The sequence below is a fragment of the Prunus persica genome, chromosome G5, assembly GCF_000346465.2.
Source record: "Prunus persica cultivar Lovell chromosome G5, Prunus_persica_NCBIv2, whole genome shotgun sequence".
In the NCBI taxonomy this organism is placed as follows: Eukaryota; Viridiplantae; Streptophyta; class Magnoliopsida; order Rosales; family Rosaceae; genus Prunus; species Prunus persica.
The window spans coordinates 11,608,787-11,627,481 of record NC_034013.1 but is presented as its reverse complement, the minus strand read 5'-3'; the positions used below and the strand labels follow the sequence as shown (position 1 = coordinate 11,627,481).

The window sequence follows — 18,695 nt, the reverse complement described above, 5'->3', positions numbered from 1 at the left end:
GGACTAAAGTAGTATTTTAGCCCCAAACCCTAAAATGATATGACAAATTTGTATATTTAAAGAGTATAGCCGATCGGCTATACTCGCCAAATATATTAGAATATTTTAAAAAGTATAGCCGTTCGGCTATATGCTTGAAATATTAATATATTCGGATATTTTAAAGGTATAGCCATGCGGCTATACAAAACGAACACGACACTTGCACTCGCAGAGGACGGAGGTTGCAGTCGAAGTCACAGCCATTTCGCTTCTCTATCAACTCAAGCTCCGATTTGTTTTCTTCGGTTTCGGCCGCTTCGTCCTCTGGGTTCGGCACCCAATAAAGACCCAACCGGCCTAGGAGGCCCTCCCAGCCGCCTAGCGCCCGCCTAGCCGCCCGGCTATCCTATCATGGAGTTTCTATGGTCTTGCCAATAACAAAGTTCGGTTTTTAGGCCCCAATCTCAAATTCTGACTATTTATTTCTGGTTTGGTTAAGCAATAGATTGATTGGTTTGGTTCTTCTTGCTTGAAACTTGATAAATCTTCATGCATTCGATATTCATGTGTAACCTCATTGTTCAACTCATTGAGTTCTTGTCTAGAATGTTTTGAGAGCCTTTTCACACCTATTTCTTGTCCATCTTTTAATGTACCCTTAAATCCATTAGCCACATATGATGACCAAAATCCATACTCTGTTGTTTGCAAACGTTCAATATACGACTTGTGTCCATAGTCCTGACCCAAATGACATGTGGAAACTGCCAAGCTAACTGCAGGGAGGACTACATTTGATTTTACCTTAAAGACTGATCCGAAACCACCTTCTCCAAGTTTATTGTTGTTTGAAAAGTTTTTGGTTGCACAAACAACAGCGGGCAAGTCAAATAATGGTAATTCCAGATGTTCCTTGGCCGGGCTTCATTTCTCCTGTGAAGTACGTAGTGAAGTAAATAATGTAGCATGGAACCTTAGCTTAGAAACTGGAGAGGCAACAGAAAAATTTTTCTATAGAACTGAACCTACCTATCTTAGAAAATGGAGGGGCAGAAGAGTACAAAATCAAATAGCTTACCATATTTTTGTTGCTGATTCTTCCTCACATATAATAGCAGGGTTAGGGCCAGGATCAGCATTCCAGTAGACAACACAGTACTGGTTACTATGATCTTTGTATTGTGTCCTTGATCTAGGAATGAAGTATTTGAAAGCAGAAGATTGAGGAGTCAGAAATTCATAAAGAAAAAAATCTTTACTTTTTATCATCCAACGAACAATTAATGCTAGTTTCTGATACAATTCTAAAGAAATATTTTTCTAATAATGTCAGAAGTTTTCTGGCTCTATCTTGTTTCTAATCATGTCACTGTTGGAAGATTTCTTTCTTCTTTTTTCCTTGGTGGCCTTTATTTTTCTTTCAAACTTTGTTTTGAACAGCAAGATGATTCCATACCTAGTTCTGATGAAGCCATTCTTATGTAAATATCTTGCCCATTTATATTGGAATATCTTATACCAACCAGATCGCTGAACCACAGCAAGCACCCCCTTCCTCCATCTCGGACATCCAAATTTGAAAAAGCGGTGCAGGAGCAGTTGTTCATACTTGTGTTATACCAGGATTGTTCTGTACTTGGCAATTTCACCCCAGAGTACTTCTTAAAGATGTCTCCACTGCAATTCAGTTGGCTCTTTCTCACACAGCTATATGATCAATCCACCAAGTCCCAGTCTTGTTGAAAGTTCGGTATAAATCCTTTCAAGCAGCTACATACTGGGGACTTGTCAATACTACATGCACCATTCGGACCACATATTCCATATTTGTCACAGATATCAGTCGTTGCTATTAGATTAACGACCCAACCTTGGTTTCCATCACTCCCGATGTAGCTCAGCCCAAATCCATCTCGAGTTAACTCCAGCCTAAAAAGAGTTGAGCTGTTGAGAAGCTTATAACCATAATATACTTCATCATCATTATCCAACACAAAATCATATGTTGGATTTAAATTATGCATCCCACTAAATTGGATTCCATTCCATGGTGCAGTCCGATATTTTATAACAGAATCCTCCCTCAGAATTAATTCATGGTATCCATAAGGACCAAGTTGATATGCATAATGTCCTTGAGAAGGATCCTGGGGGCTTTTCCAGGTGTAAGATGCCAATTAAAACCTGTGATTTTGTTCTTAACAAGCTTCATACCTGGTATTAATGTATCACCTGGGTAATCAAAACTCTGCCATAAAATATTATCAGGTCATTATGACCATAGCCATCTATCACAAGAAGATTTCCGGAATCCAAAAGCTGTGCCACTGGATTCTGTGCAGAACTTGATGTATTGGAAGACCTGTAGTGTTCTTATGGTCGACAGGGACAAGAATTCCAGGGCTGCTCAACTTGAGTACACCTGATGAACCAGTGAAGGGTCTGTTTCTTTTAGTCTGCACTATATCTGGAGACTCTGACTCTAATTAGAAGATAATTGTATTAGTTTGGTAAAGCTTTGTCTGTAACTGTCTCTCACCTTAAAAAATTTCACAATTAGCAGCATTGGCAATACTTGATTAGAGAGTAGAAACCCTACGGTACATAGTTAAGTTGAGTAGCTGGGAAGACAATTAGTAAGCTTTCAATACTAAAGTTGAATAGTGGGGAGACAAATTACTAAAGTTTCAAGGACAGATAAATAGGAAGAATTTCTCATAAGGGATCACTTTCACTGTAGCTTGGAGTAGAATTCGTTTTGACACAATATCAATTATCAATGCAAACAGGTTACTGATGCATTATCGACAATATTGATGCACGTCATACCAAATTTACGTGTGTAATTGAATGCAAATAAACATCACTCTCTCCAGTGTGAAATGGAGAAAATTCTCTTCAATCAAAAGTAGGCTTACTTCAAATTTAGTTCAAGAATGATAGTGTCTTGCCTGACAATTGACAATTAGGAGCGTTCCTCTAGTAGAAAAATCTAAATAATTTGTGGTCATCCACTCACTTGGTTAGTCCTCCAGAATCAAATACCAAATCAACTCAAAGGAAGCTGCACTTTTCTGAATTGTATACTTGTTTTAATTCTTCCCATCTTTTTCTCTCTTTCAGTTTTTTTTTCTTCCTCAAGTTAATACTTAAGTGAGTTGCCAAATGGGGGGAAAAAAAGAGTAGAAGAGATGAACCCCACATTTGACTTTAATAGACAAATGCCCAAGAGAAGTACCAATAAGAGCATATTGGGAGGTGCTATCCTATAATTTGACACACATTTCTTTTTTTTTTTCAATTCTAACATCATGTCATCTATATCGCAATAGGCCATTGTAGTTAAATTTTCAAATAACCAAGTTGCTCTCTATTTTCCAAAGAAGACTAGAAAACAACTTACCATCTATCTGGTGCTGCTTCTTCCAAACATTAGAAAAAACAGAGCTACACCCAGAGGAGCCCAGGAGATGACACAATACTGCCTACTATGATTCTTACTTTCTTCACATTCAATGAGACTATAAAATATAACCCAAGTGGTCTAACCCCCCGGGGCGGAAATTGGGTTTAGCAGGTTTAGCACTGATTGTTGTATAGTCTTCATGATCTAGGCAGGAAATATATTTGAAAGCAAAAAGAGTGAGAACTTAGATATTGATAAAGAAGAAAAAAAAAAAATCTTCTGTAATGTCTATCATCCATTGATCTTAACAGACGAATTTTGAAAGTAGAGTTTGATAATTGTGTCCAAATTCAAAATTATAGAGTAACAACCTTTGGGTTTGATATGTTTTGACTTTACTTTTTGTACATGATCCTGAAGAGATGGATAACTCCCAATTGACTGTTCCATATCCAAAGATGTTTCTTTTTTTCTCTTGTTTGCTTTAAAATTTGCATTAACACACTGACTTTTGAGATTAAAAATGACTCGATACCTAGTTCTGATGCTGCCATTCTAAAATAAATATCTTGCCCATTTTCAGTGAAATTTCTTACATCAATCAGCTCACTAAACCACAGCAGGCACCCAATTCCTCCGTCCCTGGTATCCAAGTTTCCAAAAGCTGTGCGGGAGCAGTTCTTCATGCACAACATCTCACATTCCTTGAGTTCCATACTTCTGTTAAACCCAGATACATCATTGCAGAAGATCCATCATTTGCAGTCTGTTTTGTTCACTCTTAAGGTTTGTTTCCCGTTTCAGCTTCAAGTCTTCAGCTTTCAATTATATGCTAAATTGAAAGCAAATATATAATATTTGGTTGCATTTGTATTTTGTACGTCACAGAGAGACTCATTTGCTACTGATGAGAGGCTTAATGCTCTAGAAGAAGAGGGTCACATCTTTTTCAATTTATTTTTTGCAATTTTCAATTCAATGAAAAAGTAGCAGAAAGGGTTTGTTGGATTTGAGAAATGGGCTTTGCAATGCTTTTTAGGTACGGCTTCTGTGGGCTGCATCAAGAAAGTACAACTTCAATCTTCATGTTTTAGAGTCTAAAGCACAAGATGCCAAGGATAGATTCGAAACAGTTGCCTCTCAGGCCCAAAAGGTCATGCACTGATGTACTCAATCCATCTTTGGTCTATGGCTATGTGTGTGTGATGATGTTAGTGTGGTGTTCATTTTGCCATTGGCTTCTTTCTCTTTGCTTTCAGATGGCTGACATTGTTACAGAACAATGGATTCAAATTCAGCGGCTTGAGCAGGCTCTTCATATTACACAAGTAAGTTTTTTCTGCTTGAAACTGGCTTCCGGTTCTTTAATTCATAAGTTTTGCTGATTTACTAATATTTGCTAGTTTCTTTTTGACAAAAAATAAATAAATAGATGAGGAATATGAGGGTTCAAAGACAATTAACAAGATGCACTTTCTTGAAGGTATTATTGGATATCCCACACTCGTAGTATTAGTTCAGAACTTCAGATGGGTTGATATATAGTCAATATAATATTCTGACCATCTGTGAACCGTCGCGGGAATTTAAGTCCCGTCAGCACTGACAGCATCAAGTCTTTTCGACAATTGACCTATTTTGCTTTTTACAAAATATAATCTCACATTAACTCAACAAATCTGATGTTTTGCAGTTCATAAACAACCTTTCTAATGACCCTCTACTGAAGATGCTTGGGCCTAACTTCAGATCCTTTTTCTCTCGAGCTTTTCATCAGTCCAAGAGAGTCTTTGCAGAATTTAAAAGGTCTCACCATGAGGTATGTATCAAAAGTTCTTTCTTAATTGGTCTGTAACAACTGTTGGAAAGGGAAAATATTTCTTCAATGTTCTTAGGCGGACACTGAGGCCGCTCCTGTGATACATCTTTATAGTTTTCTGCCATTAAGTCTGCTGTTGTTTACATTTGCGTATCTCTTTAATTTTATAGAATAGTTTACAAATTTTGGTGGCTGGTTTTCTAATTTTCAAGAACTCTAAAGGTACATGTAACTTTATCACTTCAATCTTGAAGATGTTGAGACACAAATCTTTGCAAAACTTAAACATGCAACGGATTGTCTCTTCCTACCTCCAAAATTATTAGTTGTAAAACACTGAGAATTACATGACAGATGCTTGTATTACCCTAAATAATCTCATTTAGCAGGTTTTCTTACCATGAATGCATATGTTATATTGTTGAGGACTGCACCATTATGTACAATCATGACTGTCTAGGCCAATTTTCTTTATGCAGTTACAACATTTCATCATAGAGAAACTGAAAAAGAATGAATTCACAGCGGCTCTTGCAAATGAGGAATTAGTTTTCTTTATGGTATGTAGTCAATTTTCTTTCTTTTTAATTATTTCTGTACTCTTTTCTGCCACAACTTTTTCTCAAGAAATACGTCCCATCTAATCATTTTCTTGTGGTATTGTCCTTAATCGGAGTTGCTCTCATCAAAACTAACTAGCTGAAAGCGTCACAAGTTCTAAATGAAAGAAATTTTCGAGAATTTGGTATGGTTAACAGGTATATTTGATAGCAACTGTTACCATGTTGGCCTAAGTTAGGAGATTTGATGCATAGATCAATGCATACAACGGCGACTGTAACCATTACAAACATGAATGTATAATAGTTTGAAAGATATCTTATGTTCCAAATGGCCCTAAATCTGTCTTCGTATTTCCTTCAATCAAAGACCCTAATTACCAAATGAACTATCCCATCGAACCACCCATCTAGTATATTTTCAATCTGTTTGTTGATGTTGATGTCAAGTATAGAGGTGTCAAGCCCAGCACGGCACGAGCCCAACCCATTTAAATGGGGTACAACGCGGCATGAGCACGAATATTAGTGGGCTGTGCCGGGATCGAAAAATTAATGTAATCACTGTGATATGAACTTTGACCTTCTCTGAAGATAGATGACGTGTGACTCAACATAACATGAGCTTCCGTAGAGAATGGAAAGGCCGAGTGAGATTAACGATGAAAGGTGATAATTTCGTTAACTTTAAGGACCATTTGCGATAAAAAGCCAAAATTATATGACCAAATTGTATATTTAAATAGTATAGCCGCGCGGCCATACTATTTAAATATTCGGTATAAGCGCGCGACTATACTGTTTATGATTCTGGACTTCCAATTGTGGTTGGCGTTGGTGTTATCTTGTAAACTCTACAGTTAATTCATACACCATTATGCTTATTCTTGCAATCATATTATGTCTCATGAGCATAATCCTCTATTAAAACGTCTCATGAGCATAATCCTCTATTAAAACCTAAATTTACTATTTGTAAAGTGATCATTTGGAAATGAAAGTTGTGCAAAGTGATCATCTCCGTATATTTCCCCTTTTTTTAACTACCTTATAACCGCCCAAAAAAAATAAAGCAAAAACTAATAGACGGATTATGTTGTTTGAGAGGATAAAACGTGGCGTTTTGGTTAAACCTCGAAGTCATCGACGTCCACGGCACCCCCTCGTTGGTGGTTAGGTCACTGTCCCTTCGCTACCTCGACGAGTCCGTCAGTTCCCTCCCCAACCCAACTCACCAACCCACTTGCCAAAACCGAAATACAAAAAATTATCCTTCCATATATCTCTCCGCTCCATCAACCACCCTTCTCCATTTTCTTTCCTCCAATCTCTCTCTTCACCAAACCCCCCTCTCTCACTCTCTCTTTCTCTTTGTACAGCAGTAGCCATGGAAGCTTCACCTGCTCTCTCGCGCATCGGCCTCGCAGGCCTCGCCGTCATGGGCCAAAACCTCGCCCTCAACATCGCCGAGAAAGGCTTCCCCATCTCCGTATACAACCGCACCACCTCCAAGGTCGACGAGACCGTCGACCGGGCCCACAACGAGGGCAATCTTCCTCTCTTCGGTCAGAACAATCCTCGCGACTTCGTGCTCTCCATCCAACGGCCCAGATCCGTCATCATCCTCGTCAAGGCCGGTGCTCCGGTCGATCAGACTATCGCTGCGCTCTCCGCCCACATGGAGCCCGGCGACGCCATCATCGACGGCGGCAACGAGTGGTACGAGAATACGGAGCGTCGAATTGCTGAGGCCACCGGTAGGGGACTTCTCTACCTCGGGATGGGAGTCTCCGGCGGTGAGGAGGGGGCCCGCCACGGCCCCAGCCTCATGCCCGGTGGGTCCCACCAGGCCTACACCAACGTCCAGGATATTCTCCACAAGGTTGCCGCCCAGGTCGAGGATGGTCCCTGCGTGACCTACATCGGAGAAGGGGGTTCTGGTAATTTCGTGAAGATGGTGCATAATGGGATTGAGTACGGCGATATGCAGCTGATTTCGGAGGCGTACGACGTGTTGAAGAACGTCGGGGGGTTGAGCAATGAGGAATTGGGTGAGATTTTTGCAGAGTGGAACAAGGGAGAGCTGGAGAGCTTCTTGATTGAGATAACGGCTGATATTTTCAAGGTTAGGGATGATTTGGCAGATGGGTTTTTGGTGGATAAGCTTTTGGACAAGACTGGGATGAAGGGGACTGGGAAGTGGACTGTGCAGCAGGCTGCTGAGCTGTCTGTAGCTGCGCCCACCATTGCTGCTTCTTTGGACTGCAGATACTTGAGTGGGTTGAAGGAGGAGAGGGAGAAGGCTGAGGAGACTTTGAAGCAAGCTGGGTTTAAGGAAGTGATTGGGAGTGTGACGAGTGGGATTGATAAGAAGAGGTTGATTGATGATGTGAGGCAGGCTTTGTATGCTTCTAAGATTTGCAGTTATGCTCAAGGGATGAACTTGTTGAGGGCCAAGAGTGTGGAGAAGGGTTGGGGTTTGAATTTGGGGGAGTTGGCTAGGATTTGGAAAGGTGGGTGTATTATCCGAGCAGTGTTCTTGGATCGGATTAAGAATGCTTATCAGAGGAATCAAAACTTGCCCAACTTGATTGTTGATCCTGATTTTGCTAAAGAAATGGTGCAGAGGCAAGCTGCGTGGAGGAGAGTTGTTGGGTTGGCTGTATCAGCCGGGATTAGCACTCCCGGAATGTGTGCCAGTTTGTCCTATTTCGATACCTATCGGAGGGGTAGGCTTCCGGCCAATCTTGTTCAGGCGCAGAGGGACTTGTTTGGAGCTCATACTTATGAGAGGGTTGATCGCCCTGGAGCTTTTCATACCGAGTGGACCAAGCTTGCTCAGAAGAGTGGTTCTGGTGTTGGTGCTCTCAATTGAGCGGTTGGTTGTTGATTTGGATTGGATGCTGGTTGTTTTGATACTTGAATTGGAATTGTATGTTTCTTAGAGGCTTCTTTGCTTAGGCATAGCGAATAGCGATCATTGCTTACCCTTGTTAATAAGAAATGCATGCCTTTTGAGTTCAATGAGCTAAATTGTTGTCTTATGATTTCTTTCCATTGTTCACTTTTGCATTTTGAAATGGCTATTCTGTTCCTTGGATTTCAGTGGTGTTCCTTTGTTGAATGTTCTGTCAATCCGATTTATTGTTTCAACTCGAAAAATGGAGATCACGTTTGGTTTATAAGCTAAAAAGAACCTTGCTTTAGGTTCCATGTAGTCACTTTCTTGTGTATGTGTAATTCTGCTGCTTGAACTGGAAACTAGTATATAGATGGATTTGCAATTGTTATACTCAATGGATTTAACTATTTCTCTTATCTCATTAAGGTTTTTTGGGTGGTAATTATGAGTTTGCATCCCCTTCTGTTTCTCTAACAACTTGAGTTAAGAAATTAATCTCAGTAACTTTAACAAGTCTAAGCATAATTTTCCTCGGAGGTAAAAGGCTTGGTGTCATCGTGGTCGGCGCATGCTTAGTTGAGAAATCTATTCTTGTTGTCTCAGAAACTGGGCTTTGGTTATCTCAAGACTGGCAATGTTAGTCCCCCTCAGGAGCCCTGATTTTGCTTTTGCATTTACCTTGCGTTCTTTTTCAGTCATGGCTGCCTTGCATTGTAGTTTTGGTTCACAATTTTCTTGTTCAGCGGTCAGCTAACATTGTTGTGTGAGGTTGAGGGCCTTGAGGCTACTGTAGAAAGAGGGGACATTTTAATGTTATTTTTGTAATGGTGTGAAGCAGTCTGAAAGTCGTTTTATGAGTTCAGACAGACTTACTTTAGTGGCTCTGTCAACTGTTCTTGAAGATCCAAGGATGATGAAATTACTTTGTTCATTACCTACCTCGACTCTCAAGGTGACACGACACCAATTACTCTATCTCATGAAGAGAGTCCAATACTGCATTTTTTGTGGTGTTTCATATAATTATGATATTTCTTTTCGTTTCTATTTTTGGGTAATGCTTGAGAAAAACTTGGTCCAGGCACCTATTAAGGCGTAGCATGTCACTCAACTTGTCACGTTGCTCAAGTATCTTTCAATGTTGCTCAAGTGTCTTTTGAATATTTCGAATATCCCGAATAAATGCAATCATTTGAAAACCGTATGAGAATGATGTGAAGCTGGGATCATTAATGACCATCAGAGAATAATATCAAGCAGAGATGATGCAGTTTAAATCTTAATGCTTATTTTCACGACAATAAGAAACTTCATGTTTCACAAATTTACAATTTCACTCAATAGTTATTGCTTTTGGCCAAACCATAAAAAGACAAGTGATCTGATGAACCATGGCATGGAGAGCCATTCTCAAGGGCCGGCAGAGTTCTCGTTACTGCAGCAGAAGGCATTTTACTACCCAGAACCCATCTATTTTCAAGAACCAAATCCTCCTCAGCTTGTTTCTCCATCACCTGAATCTTCTTCGCCTTTAGACGCTTCAGAGATGCCATCCCAACATAACCCACCAAAACTATCATGGGAGATGCAAGCACGAACCCTACAACCCACAGAAACTTCAGGCTTCTTTTTCTCTTCAATCGAAGGACGATCGAAAAATGACCTTGCTCTGTGGCGTAGCATACACCAGGGTGTCTCATTTCAGTGAGGGAAATTGTCCCATTGGTAGCAAATGATGCACACTTTGCCTTGGAGATCGTGCCTTGATCCAATGTGACATTGGGGAATTGAACCAATATAGGCTTCCCCATGGTTTTGAGACTGAGCTTTGTGGTGCTATTATAACTTGTATTTGATGCATCATAAACCATAAAGCCAACAACAGAAGAGACTAGGGAGTAACCTGGAAGAGTGTAGTAGTGAGAAGACCAATTGCCCAAATTTTGATGGACCAAAGCCAGCCTTTTCACATGAGGCATAGGCATGGTTCTTGATGGGATTTGAAAACAGCTGAAATTAGCAGCACCTCTGTTCCACAATCTCCGGCTTCGAAGCCTTACAACGGAGACTTCCATGCCAGATAAGTTAGCAGGCAGGATAGCCTTGTACAGAACACCAGTGTGAGCCCGGCGCTCAGAAAGTGCCTTGAAGGCCAAATCTCTAGCAAACCCATCTAAAGAGTCACTTGTAGAGTTGCACAAGCAGCACAAACATGAACTCAAAAGAAAGGTGAAGAAAAAACACAAACAATTTATGCTCATTTTGGTTCCTGTCAAGACTTAACCCAGAAGTCAGATTGGTCTAAACAATGCAGCAGCCGAGCATATGCTACTTGAGGATTATGATAAAAGGGATTGCAATTTAGCTTTTTCTGAAAGTGGTTTTTGTGAAGGTGTGTGTGTTTTATGGTGCATTATGATGTGTTTCTGCAAAAGATAGTCAGCATGCCAAGTGGTCCCTCAAGGAAAGGACTTTTTTGAACAACTTTCTTCAAACGTTGGTCTTGACTTTTGTCAGACTGATAAACAATGGAAGAGCGCAGTTTAGGAGAATCCAATCCATTTCGATTTTATTCAATTACTTTTGACAACTAATTGAATGTTAGATTATGTGTAAAGAAACAAGAAATCTAAGGCCATTGAATGCGGGTGGAACAATTAGTGTTTGGTACTTATTAGCATAAACGACACGCGTTGATTGCTCTGGTAATTTGGTGGCAATTTAACCATGAAATTATTCAGACCAAAGAAAAGGGAACGAAAAGACTTTCTTTGACTTTGCACTAGTTTTGTCATGCATTTGACCGCTAAGGACTTTCTTTGGCATCCAATTTGTTCTTCTTTTTATTTTATTTTTTCCTTTTTGATCTGAGGTTGGAAAGAAATGGGCTAACGAAGTAAGCCCTACTTATTAGGCCTAAAAAACACAGAAGGAAACCAATATCGGGCCAAAACCATGCAACATAACAAAAGATAACTAACAATGGAAAACCGACGTTACGCAAATAATATTCACTACTTTCCATACAAAACCAATTAGACAAGAAAATCTGTCATCCAATCCAATCGTGTTAATTTTGAAGTTTAGAGTTCTAATCTAATAAAAATTATATTATATTATATTATATTAAATCGATCTGTTAAACGAATTGAATTAAATCTTGAACACTCAAAAAGAATAATGTCATGACAAACAACTAATCAAAGTAGTGGAAGGAGGTGGTGCTATACACCCTGCCTAACAGAGTATACACACCTTCCTTTGGTTCAGTGTAAACACACTTGAATTGTTGGCCATTGCAGACCTATAACATGTAACTAACCATTTGATTTTCCATTTTCAAATCCTATTTTCTCGTAAATTAAATGCACCCTATATCTGATATATGGTATTCAATCTTAGCCTTGGATTTGAAATCGGAAACCTAATAATTTGTATTTAAAATTGGATCCCAAACAACCGAACGTGATTGGGATGTTTGTTTCAAACCCAATCCCACCAAAATGAACTGGTTGACTCCCCCAAAAAGGTCACCAGACAACAGGGTAGCAGCCGGCACTTACACTTCCCTTCCAAGTCTACTTAACAACCACATTTTTCTAGTCCATAGCAATCATCTAAGGGGTCGTTTGGTACACAGGCTTGGCTTGGACTGGATTGGACTAAATTTAGTACCATGTTTGTTTCATTTAATTCTAGTCTTAGATGGGATTGCTAATACCGGGCCCACCAAAAATACCTCACTAGGAGGGGACTACTAAACCCATGTAGAAAGGGAGGATTAGCTAGTCCTATGTTCACCAATATATAAGATGCATATATTATATTGTAATACTAATAACATATATTATTATTATTATTATTATTATTATTATTATTATTATTATTATTATTACATACACATATACTATAATGTACATATATACATGTATATACACATATACATGTATATATATATAAATACATATATACATATATAATATATATATATATAAATACATATAGATATATACACATATATTATTATTATAATATACTCATATACACATACATATTAATATTATAATAATACATACATGTATACATGTATATATGTAATATATATTATATTATATATTAATGTACATATATACACGTATATACATATATATATATAAACACATATATACATATATAATATATAAATACATATAGATATATACACGTATATTATTATTATTATAATATACTCATATACACATACATATTAATATTATAATAATAGCATACATGTATATATGTAATATATATATATAAGTATATATACATATACACACGTATATACACATATACATTATATATTTATACTATACATATACACACGTATATACACATATACATTATATATTTATACTATATGTATATATATTATAATATACATATATACATGTATATTATTATTATAACATACCCATATATATTATCTATTATAATATACATATATATGTATATGTATTATACCCATGTATATATTATAATATATAGATACACCTATATATGTATATATTATAATATATAGATACACCTATATACACATATATTATATACATGTATATACGTATATATATGTATATTATAATATATAATATATATACATATGTATTTTATAATATATATAATGTATATGTATATATAAATACATATATAATATACATATATACACGTATATACATGTATATTATTATTATTATTATAACATACCCATATATATTATATATATTATATTATACATACATACAGAGAGCTTCCATTGAGGGATCCCTCAAATAAGCTTATTTGAGGGACACCTCTTGTAGGCCCCACTCCGGATTGTATTTCACTAATCCAAACCGTCTATTTTGTAGATACTCATTCAAAGATCATCTCTACAAAAAATCACTTGAATCCGATATCATGTGACCACTCAATTGAGTTATTGAAATTTTAGTACTTTTCTTAAAGCACCGTGTTCATTGATTTTGTAAGACACAATTGGATGTCGAAACGGTTTCCGATTTGTCTAATTTTTTGTAAGGATGATCTATGAATGAATACCTAAAAAATAGATGGTTTGGATTATTGGGAAAAGAATTGTAGGGTACTCTAAAGGGCGTCCCTCAAATAAAATTATTTGAGGGATCCCTCAATATAAGGGGACTGTACATACATATATATAAATATATGTATATGTATTATACCCATGTATATTATAATATACATATATACACCTATATACACTTATATATATATATATGTATGTACGTTTATATTATTTAAAATATATAATATTATTATAATATACTTATATACATGTATATATACATATATATATTATATGTATGTATATATACATACATATTATATATATTATAAAATACATATATACATATATATATAGATATTTTTGAAAAAATAAAAAAAATTCTAGTCATAGTCCAAGCATACACCAAACGCAGGATAAGTGTTATCCAACTTAGACCAAGCCAAGCCAAGCCAAACCAGTCCCTAAACACAGTCCATGCCAAGACAGTCCTGTGTACCAAACGAGCCCTAAGTGGATTTAGAAATTAAATTAACTTGAAATTTTATGTATGCTTACATTGTAATTCGAATAAAACTATTACTATTTTATACACATGGGCTCTAACATAACCTAATAGTTATCACATTTTTATTCTCACTTTCTTTTATTCAATAATTAATTATTTTATTTTTAATCTAAACTACACGGACAGAAGGGAGGCGGACAAACCTATTATTTGTAAATTATTTAAGTTCGAGTTCCTCCTTCCAATAATTAGATTTTTTTTTTTTTTCATTTTCGTGAAAAAATAAACTTATCTAATTTTTAGAAAGAAAAAAAAACCCGGACGACCGCCCGTGCGGGTTAGCATTCTTTTTCAATTGAAAGATAAGCCCCCCTGTTAACGTTATATTGTTTATTTTACTCGTTTAATTTTAGGCATTTTGAATTGGGCAAAGGGTTTCGCAGTGGACATGACGAAACCGAACGTCGATCTTCTCCGTCGTCGGACGATTACGGACTCGGACCAATCGCCGAGTGGGCTTGGCGAGTCGGGCTCCGACCCGGAGGCCCAGGACTTCACCTTCGCGTTCAATGATATCAATTTCTCCGATCGGATTTTGAGGATCGAAATCGTACCCGATTCCCCCGAGGCCAAACCCGACGGTGTGGGATGTTCCACCGCCTCTGACTGGGAGCGTAACAAAAAGAGAAGGAGGGCCGATATTAAGAGAGACAGTGGTAATTTTTTTTTTTTATAGTTATTTATTCATTTAATTTTGAAATTTTTCGGTTGGTGGTTGGTGGTCTGGATGGAATTGGGTTTTGTTTGCTTGCTGTGAAAACGAGGGAAATCGAAGGAAAGTGGAGGTCTTTAATGGTTTCTTTATGGATCTTTGAGTGGAACTGATGGGGAGTGTGTGTGCCTTAATAGTGCTCAAGTGGGTGCGTGTGCATTTGGCTTAATTTTGGTCGATAGGGTTTAGGGTTTGAAAATGTGAAGTGTTTGTTAGTTTATGCACAACCCCATAAAGCATAGTTTCTTGAATTTAGGCAAAAAGCTACATTTTTTTTGTGCATGTTATGTTGGCTTGTTGTTTTGTTTGTCGTGTAAGATAGTCTACTACAGTGAGAGAAAACTACATTTATGGCACTTTGCCGTGTCCATGATTGTTGATAAGTTTTTAAATTTCAGTTAACGAGGTTAATTTAATTAAGAGGATGCTATTTTTGAAGAAATGGGTAATAATATAAATACTCAGCACCAGTTATTGAATTTGCGGTATCTAATAGCATGTGTGTTTTGTAATACCTTATTGGTTAACATATAATAACAATATGATGGTGTAATGGCCTTTGTATGTTGTCTCTGTTTAACAAGAATTCTTCCTATTTCTAGTTTTTATTCTTTCCTCTCTTTTTTTTCCTGCCACATTTCTTTACTATCTTGAGTTTGAACTGTTTAGGCATTTCGTGCATCAGCACACGTATTTTACTTACTCTAGTTTTTACGTTACTAGAAAAGAAAATGTGAACTTTTGCTTTTAGAATCCATGTGAATATCCATATTACTGATTTGGATTATAATTGCTCTTTTGCTCTTAGCTGAGGACATTCTTGCGCACAGTGAGGAGCAGGTCTTAAACTGTAACATACCAGATACAGTGGATGATGTGGCATTTGAAAATCAAGATGAGGAAGCTGCGGCAATGAACGAGTCACCTTCTGGCGTTGGAAGAGGTACATCCTTTTGGTCTCTCTTGTTGTTACTCGCCAATCTGCCTGTACTGGAAAAATTGCATGAATTTTGTTGCCTTCAATCTAAATTAGCTTACCCTACTCATATGTACAGAATATGAAGTTTTGTTTTCTTCCTACTACTAGTATACTGCTTTGGTGATTTCTCATGAAAATCTACTTTATTACATTTGAAAGAGCACACATTTATGTATCATCATTGTATATCAATTACTTCTGTGGCTTGTGTTATTTCTGGGTCACCATCGTGTATTGTATTTTAATATCCAGTTATTGAATGGCTATGGTAGGATTTTGACGATTCACTAGAAACTTTTGTAGTTGATGAAGCTGTGCATAGTAATGACTCGTCCTGGAGCATGGACTGTTCTACAGTTCTCAAGGTCAACACCATACATGTCAGTTCTCCAATTTTGGCTGCAAAGAGTCCATTTTTCTATAAGGTGAGGGATCCTGTCCTGGTGATTGCTGCTTTTGTTCAATGGCTATCTCCAGTCACTAACTTGTTCATTTTGTGCCTCCTATAGTTGTTTTCGAATGGGATGAGAGAGTCAGAACAACGGCAAGTAACTTTAAGAATTCACGCATCTGGTAATTGCTCCCAAATTGTATTATTAGATGGTTAAAAATGTTGATCTATCTCCGTAAGGAAATTTGCAAACTGTAGTTATGCTATTTCTTCAAAAAAAGAAAATCGTTAAATTTTGTGTTAGCCTTCTCTAACAATAACTACACTTTCTTTCTTTAATCCAAATGCAGAAGAAGCTGCCCTCATGGACCTTATTAATTTTATGTATAGTAACACTCTATCCACGATAACACCTCCTGCTTTGTTGGATGTGTTCAAGGTTGCTGACAAATTTGAGGTTGCATCTTGCATGAGATATTGCAGTAGGGAATTGCGGAAGTTTCCTATGACTCGCGAGTCTGCTTTGCTTTATTTGGACCTTCCGTCTAGTGTTTTGATGGCTGATGCAGTTCAGCCACTGACAGATGCAGCAAAACAGTTCCTTGCTGGATGCTACAAAGAGATATCCAAGTGAGCTTCTTTCACACAACTCTAGTCTCTTTTGGAGATATATATATATATATATATATTTTTTTTTTAAAATTTTACTTGAAGTTTTCGAGTGTTCTAATCCTTTTCTGTTTCCACCCATTTGTGAAGGCCTCTTGTTTATGTTTGGGTAAATAAGTTTTCAGAGCCTTTTTATTTCCTAAACATGCAACCACCTTTTGTTTTCCCTATTTTTCTTCCAGTATTAACATTTACTTATATGGCCTGAATTCTTGTAAAGTGTCCATTCCCTCCATTCTCGGTTGATTAAATCAGTCGATATTAATTGATTTAATCCATTATCTTTATTGAGTGAATTGCATATTCAACAGTATGATTCTTGAACTGCTATATTTCTTATCAGGTTCCAGGATGAGGTGCTGAACTTGCCCCTGGCCGGTATTGAGGCTGTACTGTCTAGTGATGATCTCCAGGTGGCATCAGAGGATGGCATTTATGATTTTGTGCTAAGGTGGGCTCGGTCCCATTATCCAAAACTGGAAGAACGACGAGAAGTCCTTGGCTCACGCCTTGGTCGGCTCATTCGTTTTCCACACATGTCGTGCCGGAAGCTTAGGAAGGTCCTAACCTGCAATGACTTTGATCCTGCACTTGCATCAAAGATAGTACTTGAGTCTTTGTTTTTTAAGGCTGAGGCACCATTCAGGCAGCGCTCCCTTGCTCTAGGGGATCGTCGCTTTGGGGAGCGGTCTTACAAATACCGGCCAATCAAGCTGGTGGAATTTGAACAACCCCATGACCAATGTATTGTGTTCCTGGACCTAAAGCGCGAAGAATGTGCACGGTTATTTCCAGGTGGTCGGGTGTACTCACAGGCTTTTCACCTTGGTGGGCAGGGATTTTTCTTATCAGCCCATTGCAACATGGACCAACAAAGCTCATTTCATTGCTTTGGGCTGTTTTTGGGGATGCAAGAGAAGGGATCGGTTAGTTTTACAGTTGACTATGAGTTCTCAGCAAGGTCAAAGCCCGGGGAGGATTATTTGAGCAAATACAAAGGAAATTACACTTTCACCGGAGGGAAGGCTGTTGGCTATCGCAACTTGTTTGGTATACCCTGGACGTCATTCATGGCCGATGACAGCATCTATTTCATCGATTCTGTTCTCCATCTCAAGGCTGAGCTCACCATAAGGCAATGAGTCCTTTCTAGGCGGAGTGATTTGGAAGAGCTTTGATTGCCTTGTCTAACACCCCCTGTAGTTTAGATGTCTGGCAGGTTTAGGTACATTTTGGCATCAAAGACTGGGTTGTAGTTTAATTTACCCCGGTCAAGCTGTTCTCATATCTTCAACTCTTCGTTCCCAAAGAAATGAAAAACGTAGGGTTACTGAAAACCTTTTGTTTTTGCCTTTATCATTTTCTTTTTCAACTATCTTTTCAGTAAATTACTGTTTTTTTCTGGCTCTATTGGTAATGGAATATGTAGTGAAATGGGCTTTTTCGAGACCGAATTTCAACTCTTCTGCCAATTTTTTTTTAATAAAAAGAAGTCTAAATTTCGTGCACCCAAAAACAGGTCAAGTTTCAACTCGGCCCAATTCCAATAACAAATTGGCTTATGCTATTTAGACACACAACATGGACCACATTAACTGACCACCTTATATGGCAACTGATGTGTTATGCCATGTCAATTAATGAATGC

General features: G+C 37.7%; 4 protein-coding genes across 4 annotated transcripts; 3 read left to right on the top strand and 1 right to left on the bottom strand.

Annotated features, from left to right (window-relative positions):
• Positions 3,914-6,001, top strand: LOC18776817. Its single transcript, XM_020564756.1, has 7 exons — positions 3,914-4,174; positions 4,428-4,541; positions 4,648-4,716; positions 4,821-4,871; positions 5,082-5,207; positions 5,687-5,767; positions 5,966-6,001. The coding sequence occupies exons 1-7, from the start codon at positions 4,073-4,075 to the stop codon at positions 5,999-6,001; spliced, it is 579 nt and encodes a 192-aa protein (XP_020420345.1). The 5' UTR covers positions 3,914-4,072.
• On the top strand, positions 6,832-8,872 carry LOC18775897 (6-phosphogluconate dehydrogenase, decarboxylating 2, chloroplastic). Its single transcript, XM_020563813.1, has one exon. It carries the CDS (start codon positions 7,155-7,157, stop codon positions 8,640-8,642), a length of 1,488 nt encoding a protein of 495 aa, XP_020419402.1. The 5' UTR covers positions 6,832-7,154; the 3' UTR covers positions 8,643-8,872.
• On the bottom strand, positions 8,776-11,051 carry LOC18776684. The gene is made up of 2 exons (XM_007208959.2): positions 9,348-11,051; positions 8,776-8,861 (listed from the first exon to the last, which is right to left on the bottom strand). The coding sequence occupies exon 1, from the start codon at positions 10,928-10,930 to the stop codon at positions 10,007-10,009; it is 924 nt and encodes a 307-aa protein (XP_007209021.2). The 5' UTR covers positions 10,931-11,051; the 3' UTR covers positions 8,776-8,861; positions 9,348-10,006.
• LOC18776606 (BTB/POZ domain-containing protein POB1) lies at positions 14,536-18,494 on the top strand. The gene is made up of 6 exons (XM_007209795.2): positions 14,536-14,952; positions 15,817-15,951; positions 16,291-16,412; positions 16,497-16,560; positions 16,729-17,008; positions 17,391-18,494. Exons 1-6 carry the CDS (start codon positions 14,685-14,687, stop codon positions 18,187-18,189), a joined length of 1,668 nt encoding a protein of 555 aa, XP_007209857.1. The 5' UTR covers positions 14,536-14,684; the 3' UTR covers positions 18,190-18,494.